Here is a 15,746-nt window from a genome sequence, read left to right as displayed (position 1 = left end):
CTTAAACCTATGTCCTCTAGTTTTGGTCTCCCTTACCCCAGGGAAAAGACCTTGGTTGTTCACCCTATCCATGCCCCTCATGATTTGTAAACCTCTATAAGGTCACCTCTCAGCCTCCAGAGCTCCAGGGAAAATAGCCCAACCTACTCAACGTCTACCTTATAACTCATAAATCTTTTCTGCACCCTGATCAGTGTCTTCATGTTCTGCCAACTGCGTCAAGCCCAGAATTGGACACCACACTCCATTCGGAGCACTTTCTAAATTTTCACCATCATTTTCTGGAGCTTGTATACTTTTGTACATTTCCCAGACATCCTGACAGTCTGTAATCAAGACCTTGTACCTTCGTCCAGGTTTCTCATGACTTAAAGAAAATTAATTTTTTGAATGTGCTACAGCACTGGCAAGACACTGTTTAAATTGACCGTGTTGCCTTTGTGAAGATGGGAGAGGTGATCTGCCTCCATAACCTTTACAGTGTATGTGGGGAACTTATTCCCAGTGTCTTTAATGAGGATGTTCCCAGGTTTGGTTCATCTACAATGAAGGAATAGTAAGTAATATATCCAGGGTGATGTGTTACTTGGATGGGAACTTTGAGGTGATGACCTACCTATGTGACTGCCACCCTTGTCTTTCTAAGACAGTAGAGGTCAAAGATTTAGGATGCATTGTTGACAAAATCCACAGCACTTTCTGACTTGTGGATGGTGGAAAAGCTTTGTGAATCAGGGAACAAGGTAAGAGGATACCCCACTTAGAGAAAGTGAGGATTGCAGATGCTGGAGATCAGAGTCAAAATGTGTGGTGCTGGAAAAGCACAGCCGATCAGGCAGCATCCGAGAAAAAGGAGAGTCGACGTTTCGAGCATAAGTCCTTCGTCAGGAATACCGTCAATTTTGAGCATAAGGTCTGCATCATTCCTGATGAAGAGCTTACGCTTGAAACGTCGACTCTCCTGCTCCTCAGATGCTGCCTGACCGACTGTGCTTTTCCAGCACCACACTCTTTGACCCAGAATGCCCAACCTGCTCTCCTCGTCACTGCACTCACGTGACTACAATTTACAAAACCCTGCTCCTCTCATATCTCGCTTCATGAGAGCAATTTCAGCGTAGTTGCTAAACGTGTTTGATGTCCTGTTGCAGTTTCCCCTCAGCAGCTGCATTTTCCCTCATGTCATTGCTTTTGGGAAGAGGCTTGATGTATGAATTCCAGATGCGCAGAGTGCAATCCCAGGAAGCTGTAACATACTGGAAAAGAAGTATATTCGTGTTTAATGATTAATCGTAAAGGGCTGAAGTGGCGAAGTGTTTTTGATCGAGTAAAGAGGGAGAAACTGTCTCCAATGGCCGGGGAGCTGGTAACCGGATATCACCGGTTTAAGTTAATTCACGAAAAATAAAAACAGATGCAGGATGAGCAGCTTCCTGTTCAGCACAGCATGTTTTCATAACCCTTTCTAAAATTGTCCTGCTTTAAGAGGTGTTGACTTGGTAAATGAGCTTGCAAATTTGTCTGGCACAACCAGATCTCCCCAGTTGCTTCCATTTCAGCTTGACACACCTTTCCCCTTGGAAAGTTCCTACTGAACCCACTCTCATCACTTGTTTTGACTGTAGACTCATAGAGTCATACAGCACGGAAACAGACCCATCAGTCCAACAGGTCCATGATGAACATAATCCCAAACTAAACTACTCCCACCTGCCTGCACTTGGCCCACATCCCTCCAAACATTTCTTATTCATGCACTTACCCAAGTGTCTTTCAAACATTATAACTGTACCCGCGTCCAACACTTCCTCTGGAAGTTCACTCCACACGTGAACCACTCTCTGTGTAAAAAAAATTGCCCCCATGTCTTTTCTAAATCTTTCTCCTCTCACCTTCAAAATACACTATTCTTGAAATCCCTCATCTTAGGGAAAAGACATTTGCCATTCACTGTATTTATACCCCTCATGATTTTGTGAACCTCTATAAGGTCACCCCTCAACCAGTGAAAATGAAATGTTCCAGCGTCTCCTTATAACTCAAGCCCTCCATTCCCCTCTGTTATTTTACTACTTTTTTGAGTATTGCGTCTTCTTAAAAATGTCAAATTAATGCCACAATACCCAAGATAGGTTCATTAATATATATTAGAAACAGCAGTGGTTCCAATACCGAACTCATGGGCAGCTGACCTTTCACCCTCTTTCAGTCTATCGCCAAGTTTCACATCCATGCTCCAACTGTACCTTTAACCCCAATGGGCTTCAATTTTGTTCACTGAATCATTATGCGCTGCTTAATCAAACACCTTCTAACCATGTCATCAACTGAAATACATTTTATATTCTATCAAAAAAACCCAATCTTAAATTTGACAGCTATTACTTATCTTTAATAAACCCATGTTGGTCATCATTTATTAACCTGTATATTGCGACGTCAGAATTAATTATGTCTCAGATTATTGTCTCCTCATGTTTCCATCAGTAACTTTAGGCTTACTGTATAATGGTCATGTCTCTATGAAAACTTATTGACATTACCTGGAAGTGTTTGGTGACCCAAAAAAGACCTTTACTCTATAACTAACCAATTCTCTGCACGAGATCTGACAGTCTCTGGACAGTACAGAGAAAGTGATTTAATTGAGACATATAAGATAATCAGAGGGTTAGATAGGATGGACAGTGAGAGCCTTTTTCCTCAGATGGTGATGGCTAGCACGGGGGGACATAGCTTTAAGCTAAGGGGTGATAGATATAGGACAGATGTCAGATGTAGTTTCTTTACTCAGAGAGTAGTAAGGGCATGGAACGCACTGCCTGCAACAGTAGTAGGCTCACCAACTTTAAGGGCATTTAAATGGTCATTGGATAGGCATATGGATGAGAATAGAACAGTGTAGGTTAGATGGGCTTCAGGTTGATTCCACAGGTCAGCGCAACATTGAGGGCTGAAGGGCCTATACCACACTGTAATGTTCTATGTTCTAAAGCTTTATTTTCAGTACAGAGGCAGCTTTAGCTCTGTGTAGTCCCAGTCCTGGGAATGCTGATTCAGATATTATAGAGGAATATTTAATTCAGTTTGTAACTGGTACTGTACATGTCCTGGGACAATGTGAAGTATGTTTATTTTGTGTTTCATCTATGCTGTACCTACCTTCACTGAGAGTGCTTGATCTTTAATTCAATACATAACCAAGGCTTTATGTGTCCCAGGAGCATTTCATATGGTAATGGAAAAGTGCTCCAGTCTCCAACACCACCACCTGAAATTACTGAGCAAAAAATGCATACAAATAAAATACATCAAAGGAAAATTTTGATCTTGAAAAGGCTAACTTACCTGAGATCTCTCAGGAATGTGTATGATGGAACGGATTGAATCCGTGTGCCCAATGTTTCTCTGCACTTGTGTGAAGGACTCAGGGTCATAAACTCTGAGGAAATATTCATTAAACGTAATTAAATAGAGAAAGAACTGCTAAATCAACAAAAGGACTGATTTCATAGAACGTGGTTCAATCTCAGCAAACTAGATCTTCAACCTGTGTCATTGTGTTCACATGTGGCCCCTGATGAACATGAAGAGGAAAGGGATATGGGCCAGGGGCAGGCCGGTTGGGACTAGTTTAGTTTGGGATTATGGGACTGGCTGGACTGAAGGGTCTATTTCCGCACTGTATGACTCCGTGACTTACAATATTTTGGAACATTGTGTGCCATTCCGGTCTCCTTCCTAGCAGAAGGATTTTATAAAACTTGAAAGGGTTCAGAAAAGATTTACAAGTATATTGCCAGGGTTGGAGGATTTGAACTATAGGGAGAGGCTGAACAGGCTGGGGCTGTTTTCCCTGGAGTATCGGAGGCTGAGGGGTGACCTTATAGAGGTTTATAAAATCATGAGGGGCATGGATAGGATAAATAGACAAAATCTTTCTCCTGGGGTGGGGGAGTCCAGAACGAGAGGGCACAGGTTTAGGGTGAGAGGGGAAACATATAAATGGGACGTAAGGGGCAACATTTTCACGCAGAGGGTGGTACATGTATGGAATGAGCTGCCAGAGGAAGTGGGGAAGGCTGGTACAATTCCAGCATTTAAAAGGCATCTGGATGGGTATATGAATAGGAAGGGTTTAGAGGGAGATAGGCCAAGTGCTGGCAAATGTGACTAGATTAGGTTGGGATATCTGGCCGGCATGGGCGAGTTGGATCGAAGGGTCTGTTTCTGTGCTGTACACCTCGATGACTCTATGATTGTGAAGGTGCAGCTGTCACTCATGAAGCCATGAGAAAGCAAGGAGACACAAGAGGTCAGATTCCGAGGAGCCCAGATATCTGGATGTGTTGTAGCTGGTTACAGATAAGGAGGGGAGAGGGGAGAGGGAAGGGTAAAGGGGAAGGGGGAGGGAAGAGGCCACGGAGGGACTGAATGACCAGGATGAGCATTTCAAATTGGGGCACCATTGGGCCAGAGGCAAGGCGGGTTAGGGATGAACTGGACCCTGCTCATATCTTGTTGGGTTTCCACTGCAGTGGGTTGTCAGTGACCAGGTATTTCAGACTGGCATATTCCGAGGTCTGAGACCAAATGCTGAAGGATGCACTAAAAGTGAGGGCAGCTTCTGCAAACACACAACGGGGAAAGGCCGCTGTCAAAGGCCTATCAGCCATATTACACAGAGAGTCTGGAAACAGTGTTCAAAAAAACCCAGGCAGTAAAAAAACCGTAAACCAGTAAGTGCAGTAAGACATCTCAGTGCCAAACAATGTACTGAAAGATACTGCTCTTTATCTAATGTCAATCTTTAACTGTCATTTTACATACTTTTATGTATTTTCTAAATAAAATATATTTGCAGTAAAAAGATGCACTTTGCAAAGCATCTTATTGAACATGATGTATTTCTGAAGGACAGCCATTGCTGTAACGTCAGAAAAGCAACAGCCAATTCAGCGCAGCAAGCTCCCACACACATCAATGTGGAAATCACTTGAAACTGCTAGAAATGATGAATGAGAGACAAATATTGAACTGGACTCAGGGCACAGCCGCCCCTGGGGTCTCCTTCAAAAATACAACCATGGAAAGATTTATACCTGCTTGGGAGTGGAGGGGCTTCAGTGAACAGCACTGTCCAAAGATAGAAAGAAAGCTTTAAATTCTTAGAGAGTTTTTAACAACCACAGGACAGCATTTCAAGCCAGTGGAGTACTTTTTTGGGGGAGTAAAGTAGTGTAGAAAACGTAGCAGTAAAATTGCATTTAGGAAGGGGACAAGCAAAGAGATAAGAAGCAGTTAATTTGTTTCAATGAAATCGCTTAAAGGATAAATATTAACCATGAGGCTTTTCAAAACGGTGCAGTGGGATTGCTTGTAACTAATTGAACGGGCAGTTTGCACCCCAGTTTAACACCCACTCTGCAGGGAGGCAGCTCTGACAGTGCATTGTACTGAAGTGTCATCTTCGATGATTGTGTTCAATCTCTGGAATACAGCACGTCCTCTTGACTTATTCTCTGGTGCCTTGTGGGACTGATCAGATGATCAAGCACACCACAGCTGTGCCCATTCTGCTTTCTCTGACTTGAACAGAAAGCAGAGATTCCAGTTCTCAGCCCCATACACAGAAGCAAATAACAGAAGTTGCTGGAAAAGCTCAGCAGGTCTGGCAGCATTTGTGGAGAAAAATCAGAGTTAATGTTTCGGCCCTTTGTCAGAATTGTCCTCAGAACTCAAGAACTCATTACTTTGGTTGTGTCTTACTGACCAGACCATTGGAGGTTAATGCTTCCTCACCTCACTGTCTCTCAGAATAGAACCCATCGAGACCCTGTAACCCCACACTTAGCATGGCCAATCCACACAACCTGCACATTATTAGACTGTGGGAGGAAACCAGAGCATCCAGAGGAAACCCACGCAGACACGGGGAGAATGTGCAAACACCACACAGACAGTCACCTGAGACTGGAATCAAACCCGGGTTCCTGGTGCTGTGAGGCAGCAGTGCTAACCACCGAGCTACATCTTCAAGACAAAGATCTAGATTCCATGAGGTGCCTTACAAGAAAGGAAAGTCGTCATGGAATGGAAAGGTTCAGGGAGGGAATCATTGAGCTTAGAGCCTAAGCTGCTGATGGGACACATGGCAATCATCGTGCTACAGAAAGAGGGAGGGTAAAAAGCTGGAGGAGTGGTAGCCTCAAAATATTTTTGGTTATACCCAGCCTGTCCATTACAATGTGTGATACCTTTACTTTTTGCAACCGATGAAGGGCCCACACTGTACACTCTGTGACATTGTCTAGTTGTACAAATCACCAACAACACTGACCAAAGGTCACAAGGTAGGGAGGGGGAGGCCATGTAGGGTTTTGCATGTGAGGGTGAGCATATCCAATTTGACATGTCGGGTATCAATGTAAGTCAGTGAACACACGAGTAATGGAAGGCAAATGGACAAACTGGCTAGTTATATGGGCAACAGCGATATGAACATAGATATAGATTGTTTTGTTTTATTCACATGTGACTGGCCAGCATTGACAGCCCATCCCTATAGCCCACCACTACAGCACATCCCTATAGCCCATCTCTATAGCCCAACCCTGTAGCCCAACCCTATAGACCATTGGAGGTTAATATCAACGAGGTAAAAACAATGACTGCAGATGCTGGAAACCAGATTCTGGATCAGTGGTGCTGGAAGAGCACAGCAATTCAGGCAGCATCCAACAAGATCCATTGGGGGTTAATGCCTCCCACCTCACAGGCGGTGAGGAGAACATGCAAACCAGTGAAACATTCAGATTGACATCGCTCTGTCTAACATGCCCTGTGATTGTTGTTCATAACAATGCTGACCCACCAAGTCTTACCGCAAGCTCTCTTGAATCCCAGCTAGAATGCAACTATTGACCCGGTCGATGCAGAGACAATTAACTGCTCCGTTAGCCACCAGGATCTGCTCGCATTTTGTTCCATCTTCATTCTGTTAAAAACAAGCAGCTGTTTAGCAGTTCAGAAACACTAACCTAGATCCGAAATCTTTAGCTGTCCCAGTTTTGGAGACTATCATTTGACAGCTAAGTCAAGTGGGTATGTGTAGAATCAGTGCAGCGTGGAAGTTGGCCATTCAACCCATCGAATGCGCACTGACCCTCTGAGGAGCAGCCGACTCAGACACACCCCAACCCTGTAATCCTGCATTCCCCAGGGCTAACCCACCTACCCTGGACATTATGGGGCAATTTAGCACGGCCAATCCACCCTAACCTGCACATCTCTGGACTGTGGGAGGAAACTGGAGCACCCGGAGGAAACCCACACAGACACGGGGAGAATGTGCAAACTCCACACAGACAGTCACCGGAATCGAACCCAGGTCCCTGGTGCTGTGAGGCAGCAGTCAGCCACCATGCCACCCAAAGAGTTGACAGAGAAGTATTGGGGTTGTTCGTATTTTGCTCAAGTTCAGATTTGAGCCAGGCCTGGAACCTTGACCTTACAATCCAGCCTGACACAGCATTGCTGTACCGGGTCAGTCTGCACTGTTGCTGGTGTCAGCTCTTTGATGAGATGGCACTCTCAGGTGAGGGAAAGCAATCCCATGAAGAAGAGAAGGAGATATCAATTTAAGTCTTGGCGATTATTTAACTTTCAGCCTTTAAAACAGATTATCTGTTTTCTTCAGAAATCTTATTGTTTGTGGAACATTGCCATGTAAAACTGCCTGCCACAGTTTACTCTACTACCAGCACTAACTACATTATTTAATTAATGCAAAGAATCCTGAGGTTATCAAAAGTGTTATATAAATCCAAGTTGTCACTTTATCTCTGTCAGGCCCACTCCATGAGCTGATTACGTGAGCAGCCTTGTACAAAAGGTCCCCTTGAGGTGCTCACCCATAAGCGAATACTCCCATCCTCTGAACCACTGAGCCACTTGTTCAGGAGAGAGTGCCATAAGATGGCAGTGATGTCAGCCTCATGGCCTTGCAGCACACTCACGAGCTTCATCTGACTTGTGGTGGGGCTGAAGTGGCGAATGTAGATCATCCCATCGCTCGACGAATAGGCAAATTCGTTCCTAACAACAAAGGGACAGTGTGCAAGTGCTTTTTTTCAACACTGAGCAACCGGTTTATCCATCACAATCAGTCAAAGCAATATTCGATATCCCGAACAAGGTCAAACTGGGTTTCTTTGCTTTGTCAATTTTATTTTAAATTATTTGCTGAGAATGAATATTCATCACATTCTAACTTTAATCTGTGATGCTTTGAGGTAGGCTACTGAATTGAAGAATGGTTAATTTTATTTTCACAAAAATGTGGGAGTTTATTATTCATTACTTATACTTGTTATCAGGATTCCAATCTTAGTTGGCCTTGAGACGGTGATGTTGACTGACCCTTTCCTTGAGCTTTGCAGCACTTGTGGTGAAAGTATCCAATAATTGTTGCACTTTGGAATAGTTTAATACACGGCTATATATATTTGTACAATAACAATAAGTAAGGGATTAAGTACTCAAGTAAAAGGTGTTTTCATAATCAGTGAGTCAAAGGAATTTTAATATATTTTCAATTTATTTAAAAATAGTGATGTCATCAGCAGACACACAACTTTATTTTATGCTCTGAGAGCTACCCATAGCAGATATCAGATGAGTTGGCATGAATGGGGTAAGGGTTAAGCGCTGATGGACAATGGGGAGGAGGGGGGAAATGTGGGTTGGAATGAGTTGGCACTAAGTTGGGAAAGGGATTGTGTTAGGCTGGAGGATGGGTAGGAGATAAGTGTTGGCATTATTTGTCACTAAATTCACGTGAGACCTAGAATAGGGCACGGTGATAATTATAGATATGGACTGGCATCGGGATAAGTCAGCTCCTGCTCTCAAATACAATCACACTGGTACACACAGCCAAAAACAAGCTTATTCACACACGCACACACATAAAATCTCTGTCGACAAGACCAAAATATACAGGAGTAGAATTAGGTCATTTGGCCCATTCAGTCCACTCCACCATTCGATCATGGCTGAAACATTTCTCAGCCCTATTCTCCTGCCTTCTCCCTGTAACCTTTGATCCCCTACCAATCAAGAATCTATCTATCTTGGTCTGAAATAACACTGGCTCTTACACTGTGTTAATCATTTTGAATCATGTAATATTATTATCTTTATTTCATGCTTTAATGAATGTTAATGGATTATGATGGAATCCTGCAGGTTGAGTTTATCTCATCTTGGCAGAATGGAACATTGAAGGAGAAATGAGTCCCTGACTGTAGAGCCATATTGTGAGTTTAAGAACAGGGAGGCAAAGAGGAAAATGTCACAGATTTGCTGAGGTCTTGATTGTTTTAAATGATATCGGAGCCGAAGGAGAAATGCCAAGTTGACTTGCGCACTGAGAATGATAAAGGTGTTAAAGGTAACTCCTTAGACATTTGGAGATGGGCATTAAATGCTGACGTTGCCAGCGATGCCTTCACCCCGTGAATGAATAACAGAAAAACTCTTCAATCACAGCCATGAAATTGGAGCCAAGAGATTACAGCTTCACAAAGAACCGTGAAATGAGAAACAAAGCAATGAAATAACCCAGGAGCAGTTATGGTACAAGGTCATAACAAGAAAATAGGAATAAAGAAAAACTTTTGAAAAGAATTGGTCATTGCAACAGGTACAGCAGCTTGCTCAGATGTCCTAAAGGTGTGCTTAGAGACCTGTTTACAGTTTGAATATCACACATGTTCTACAGGGATGGCATGGTGGCTCAGTGGTCAGCACTGCTGCCTCACAGCACCAGAGACCGGGGTTCGATTTCATTCTCGAGCAACCTGTCTGTGTGGAGTTTGCACATTCTCCCCGTGTCTATGTGGGTGTCCTCTGGGTGCTCCTGCTTCCTCCCACAGTCACAATGATGTACAGGTTCGGTGGATTGGCCAGTCTAAATTGTCTCATAGTGTGCAGCCTAGGTGGGTTAGCCAGGGTTGCAGTGACAGGATGGGTCTGGGGTGGGATGTAGACTTTAGATTAGATTCCCTACAGTATGGAAACAGGCCATTTTAGACCAACAAGTCCACACCTGACCCTCCGAAACGTAATTCCCCGACTCTATATTTATCTTTGAGTAATGAACCTAACACTATGAGCAATTTAGCATGGCCAATTCACCTGACCTAGTAATCTTTGAACTGTGGGAGGAAAGCAGAGCACCCAGAGGAAACCCACGCAGACACGGGGGGAATATGCAAACTCCACACAGACAGTTGCCCGAGGTTGGAATCGAACCCGGGTCCCTGGCGCTGTGAGACAGCAGTACTGACCACTGTATCACTGTTCCGCCCCAAAATGTGGGCACATAGGGTCGCATCAGAACATGAGGGCCATGAGGAGGAGGGCCCGGGTTGGCACGGAGATTATGAGGCATTATGGGTAGAAGTATGAGCAGGCATAAATGGGGCATGGAGAGTGCAAAAGTATGGGCCGAATGGCCTGCTATCACACTGTAGGGATTTTGTGAGGATTGACCAACTGTGACAGTCTCTAGATCGTGAGGCATTTAAGAAACCATTGGCATTGTGAGTTTGGACTGTTGCTTAGTACATTAATAAATGTGTACCACATTTAATGGAAATGTCTATAGTGTTGTTGTGTTCCATTGAGCCCGAATCTTCGGACCCACTAGCAAGATTGCGCAAGTTAGGGGACACGAGTTGGGGAATGGGGTGTGGGCACATAGGGTCACATCAGAACATGAGGGCCATGAGGAGAAGGGCCTGGGTTAGCATGGAGGTTATGATGCGTTGTGGGTAGAAGTGTGAGCAGGCATAGACGGGGCATGGAGAGTGCGAGGGGATGGGTGGGTGACTAGAAGGTTATGTTCTTTCTTGTGTGAATCTGTTTTTTAAAAATTTCTTCCACAGAATGTTAAGCAACAAGATAGGCCTCCCAGGCAGCCTGCCTCCTCAATTTTCCAGACATTTCACTGCACCAGAATAAAAATCCGAACTGTCAGGACAATTCTCCCTCAGTCAAGTTGGTGGAGCAGGGAAATGATGCAAATTTCTATTGCTGAATTATACATTCTTTCTCAGGTTAGTGCTTTCAAAGTACCTCATTTTTAACACAAGTGGTTAAATGCACAAAGCAGCGCAAGTGTTAGCGATTCTACTTTTAAAACGGTTCGCATCCAGACCAATTAATTAAACAGAGTAAAAACATGGCTGGGCAGATGATGTGTTGGTGCTGCAGATCCTGTCTGAAAACTGGGGATCCATTTTCCCCTGAAATCCCATGCCCAGGGTAAAGTGCGATGAACCGTGCAGGGCAGCTTCACACAGGGATTCTGGGATGTTCCTGCAATGGCAAGTGCTTACGGCTACACCAAGTGGGAGAATCGGGTTAGTATTGAACTCCGAGGGGTAACATATACAGTTATGGTAGGTGGATAAGGAGGCAGACTGGAGAGAACCTCCAGAAATCCTGTCAGGCCTCCCGGAGACAATGGTCAGTGAAACGTGACGGGATTGATGGGTAGTCAAATGTGGCAAGATTGAGTCCAATGCTTTGCATCAAAACTTTTTATTTGCTCCTGTTGCAAGAGTGATTGTGGGTGCAATTGCACATGGACAAATGGTCAGCTTTAATGGCAGTGCCCAATCTCAGTGTTGGTAGCACCCATAGAATCTCCACAATATGGAAAGGGCCATTCAACCCTCACTGTCTCTCAGAATAGAACCCATCGAGACCCTGTAACCCCACACTTAGCACGGCCAATCCACACAACCTGCACATTATTAGACTGTGGGAGGAAACCGGAGCACTCGGAGGAAACCCACGCAGACACGGGGAGAATGTGCAAACTCCACACAGACAGTCACCTGAGACTGGAATCAAACCCGGGTCCCTGGTGCTGTGAGGCAGCCGTGCTAACCACTGAGCTATGTCTTTAAGACAAAGATCTAGATTCCATGAGGTGCCTTAAAAGAAAGGAAAGTCGTCAGGGAATCATTGAGCTTAGAGCCTAAGCTGCTGATGGGACACATGCCAATCATTGTGCTATAGAAAGAGGGATGGTAAAAAGAAAGAGGGGTGGTTGCCTCAAAATATTTTCGGTTATACCCAGCCTGTCAATACAATGTCTAATACCTTTACTTTTTACAACCGATGAAGGGCCCACACTGTACACTCTGTGACATTGTCTAGTTGTACAAATCACCAACAACACTGACCAAAGGTCATAAGGTAGGGAGGGGGAGGCCATGTAGGGGTTTGCATGTGAGGGTGAGCATATCCAATTTGACATGTCGGGTATCAATGTAAGTCAGTGAACACACGAGCAATGGAAGGCAAATGGACAAACTGGCTAGTTATATGGGCAACAGCGATATGAACAAATCAGACATTGTGGAAGATGGCCGGAGGGGATTAGTATAGTCAGAATTGGAAGCAGGAATATAGATTGTTTCATTTTATTCATTTGTGGGATTTAGGTGTTGCAATAGCCCAACCCTATAGCCCATCCATATAGTCTATCCCTATAGCCCAACCCTATAGCCCATCCCTATAGACCATCCCTATCGACCATCCTTATAGCGCATCCCTATAGCCCATCCATAAAGCCCATCTCTATAGTTTCAGTGGCAGAAGGGTGAGGGCCAAAGCAGAAACAGATGAAAATATGGAGGTTGTATGTGCCTCAGTGGTTAGCACTGCTGCCTCAGAACACCAGGGACCTGGGCTCAATTTAGTCCTTGGACAACCGTCTGTTTGGAGTTTGCACGTTCGCCCTGTGAGTGCGTTGGTTTCCTCCGGGTGCTCCAGATTCTGCTCACAGTCCAGTGGTGTGTAGGTTAGGTGAATTGGTCATGCTAAATTGCCTGTAATGTCTGGGGATGCAGAAGCTAGGTGGTTTCGCCATGGTAAGATAAGGGGTTATGGGGATAGGATAGGGGCTTGGGTGGGATGCTCCTCAAAGGATTGGTGCAGACCTCATGAGTCAGATGGCCTCTTTCTGCATTGCAGGGAATCTATGATTGTACATCAGTAACCTTTGTGATGGAGTTGGTGCGGGGGGGGGGGGGGGGTGCGGGATGGAAGGCCAGCTTAGAGTCAGTTTGGGAACTGTCTGGTTCAACACAAGGAAGAGGGTAGGAGTCAGGGGCTAAGGTGCAGAGTTTATGACACGTTTTCAATCTTCACAGTACTTAGTTGAAGGAAATTCGTCAACACTGGATGTGGCTCTGGGAATTAAAGATTAATTTCCAGGAACAAGTGCAAAAAATCCCAGGGGAAGAATCATTAAAACATTGAAACCTGTTAACTTTCCCTTAGTTTACCACTAATAAAATTATTGCAGATGGGAAACACGGCTCAGAGTCATTGATCAGATAATGGAGTTATCTTCTGCTAGTTATGAAGAGGCTGGACTTTATGTTAGGGTTGGAAACAATGGATGTTTAATATATATAAACCTTCCAAAATATATCTCGCCAAGATTGTTAGCTGAAATTTAAGGCTAATTCTTCAGATACCTCAAAGTTATCTGCCAATTCCGTATCTGACCTGGAATACTGAAGGGGAGGAAAAACAAATACTTCAATGCCAACTAACTCCAGGTTAGATTCTTTAACCAACGCTCTCTATACAAGTATGAGTCTGCTTAAAATAAATCTTGTGCTTGTGAGACACAAATTACCCTGTTTGTTTGAGGCCAGTCACATGAGCACTGTTACCTGTTAATCCTTTGTTTGTTAATAATAAAACATTTGGATTGTACCCATTGTAAATAGATAAACATTTATTAATTGTACGTTGTGTGATAGCAAAAATAATGAAGTAATGGACTCACTTTCTTGGCTGTTGTTTTGAGTTGATTTTTTATTAGCTCTCGGAGCTGTCTCAATTTCTGGTTTCATTTCTCGTGTCAAGTGAATTTACACTGATAACTTCTGTCTCCATCATTTATGTCCTGACCTTTATGTCTCATTCACTGACCTTTGGGAGTGAGACGGGTGGGAGAGAGCTTGAATACGAAGATTTGGAGAGGTGAATGAATGCACGGAAAGGGAGAGAAGGGAGCTAAATGAGTGAAATAACTGCACAGAGGCTGGAGATCAGAGCTGAAAACGTGTTGCTGGAAAAGCGCAGCAGGTCAGGCAGCATCAAAGGAGCAGGAGAATCGACGTTTCGGGCAGGAGCCCTTCTTCAGATACTGAACCTTCAGATACTGAACCACATCAGAAGAAGGGCTCATACCCGAAACGTCGATTCTCCTGTTCCTTGGATGCTGCCTGACCTGCTGCGCTTTTCCAGCAACACATTTTCAGCTCTGATCTCCAGCATCTGCAGACCTCACTTTCTCCTAGAGGCTGGTATCCCACCAGCAAATCACCCTTTACTTATTGTGTACCGTACACTGGCTGTGACAGCTGAGAGTCAGTCCCTGGTACTGTGGAGATACTAAATCCCCTGCTTATTTTTTTAAGAAAGCAAAAGCTCATTTTATTTGACTAATAGCTGTCCATTTTACATGTACAGTGCATGCAAAAGCATCTGTTACGCACACATCACAGTTTAAAGTTAATTTAATGAATGTCAAACCTATATACACTCGTACAAAATGAGTCAATGCAAACTTAAGTATTAACAAAACAGACTTGTACTATAATTTGTAGTCTGCTGCGTTAGGTACCCTTTTGTACACTAAAACACATATTGTTAATTTAACATCTTTTCCATTTTTAATGGCTGAAATCCCCTGTTTATTTTTTTTCTTTTCACAAGGTGCATGAATCTTTATTCAATTTCCACCACCAGGAAGAAAGGAAACACCCGGGTGGCCAGTGACAAGCAGTGCCCTTCACATCAAAGGGCAATGCTGTGTGATCAAACAGTGAAGGGGAGGGCAGGGACTAAATCAAAATAGAGTTGGAGGGGGAAATAATGCACTCCACTCCCTGCGGCGCCCACCTCTCCCTGAACAACTCCAGGGTGTTGGTGGACACCGCGTGCTCCTTCTCCAAGGACACCCGGGCTCTAACGTTACCGCGGAAGAGGGGCAAAAATCCCCTGTTTATATTGGTCAGCCAGGCTTCCTGATTGGCCAGCTCCAATTAAGGATCTTATAGTTAACAAGATCACCCTGTTTCCAATCACGACAATGACCGAAGGAGGTGCAAGACACAAAGGAAAGCTCAAAATCATTGGGAACTCGAAAAGGGGCCACGTATGAGCTTTGTCTCCTCAGGGGGAATGTACAGCTCAGACAATTAAATTATTTTGAGCACTTTGATCAACGAGCTTTATTCTTCAGCAGGTAACCAAATCAATTCAGAAGGGTTTCATGTACCAAGGCGGCTGGACCACAATCGACAGGTTTGATCATGATAGTTTCGATTTAGTTGCTCGTGAACTCACCGCTTTGGGCTGTAGGCAAGATCTAGAATGGCTCCATCACAGGCCAGCTCTTGAACGTTGCTCCTCTCATCCGGTGCTGTGTTGGAGAATATGTCATGTAACACACACGCTTGCAGATCCCACACACAAATTCTCCTGTCCCAGCCTCCTGAGATCTGACAGAACAAGAAGCAACCACATAGTCTCCTGTTCATTCAAATGCATGTATCATTAATTTTTTTGACAGCTCTGCATGCATGATAACATGGTGCAGCACGGTGGCTCAGTGGTTCGCACTGCTGCCTCACAGCGCCAGGGAC

General features: G+C 44.3%; 1 protein-coding gene across 3 annotated transcripts in view; it reads right to left on the bottom strand.

The window, feature by feature from the left end:
- Nucleotides 1–967: 967 nt before the first annotated feature.
- Nucleotides 968–15,746, bottom strand: part of LOC122556802 (uncharacterized) — a 53,318-nt gene continuing 38,539 nt past the window's right edge. For 2 of the 3 annotated variants that reach the window (XM_043703998.2, XM_087995478.1), the window contains 5 exons: nt 15,448–15,602; nt 7,914–8,097; nt 6,885–6,997; nt 3,349–3,442; nt 968–1,256 (listed from right to left, as the gene is read on the bottom strand). In XM_043703998.2, the coding sequence (XP_043559933.2) occupies nt 1,125–1,256; nt 3,349–3,442; nt 6,885–6,997; nt 7,914–8,097; nt 15,448–15,602 (678 nt within the window). In that variant the 3' untranslated portion in view covers nt 968–1,124. The remainder of the gene's footprint in view (nt 1,257–3,348; nt 3,443–6,884; nt 6,998–7,913; nt 8,098–15,447; nt 15,603–15,746) is intronic. The other variant, XM_043704001.2, reaches the window with a different exon arrangement.

This window comes from Chiloscyllium plagiosum, unplaced genomic scaffold (assembly GCF_037043375.1).
Source record: "Chiloscyllium plagiosum isolate Xiang-an unplaced genomic scaffold, Cpla_swu_hap1 HiC_scaffold_16, whole genome shotgun sequence".
In the NCBI taxonomy this organism is placed as follows: Eukaryota; Metazoa; Chordata; class Chondrichthyes; order Orectolobiformes; family Hemiscylliidae; genus Chiloscyllium; species Chiloscyllium plagiosum.
The sequence above is the reverse complement of the archived record's forward strand: the minus strand, read 5'-3'. Positions and strand labels throughout refer to the sequence as shown.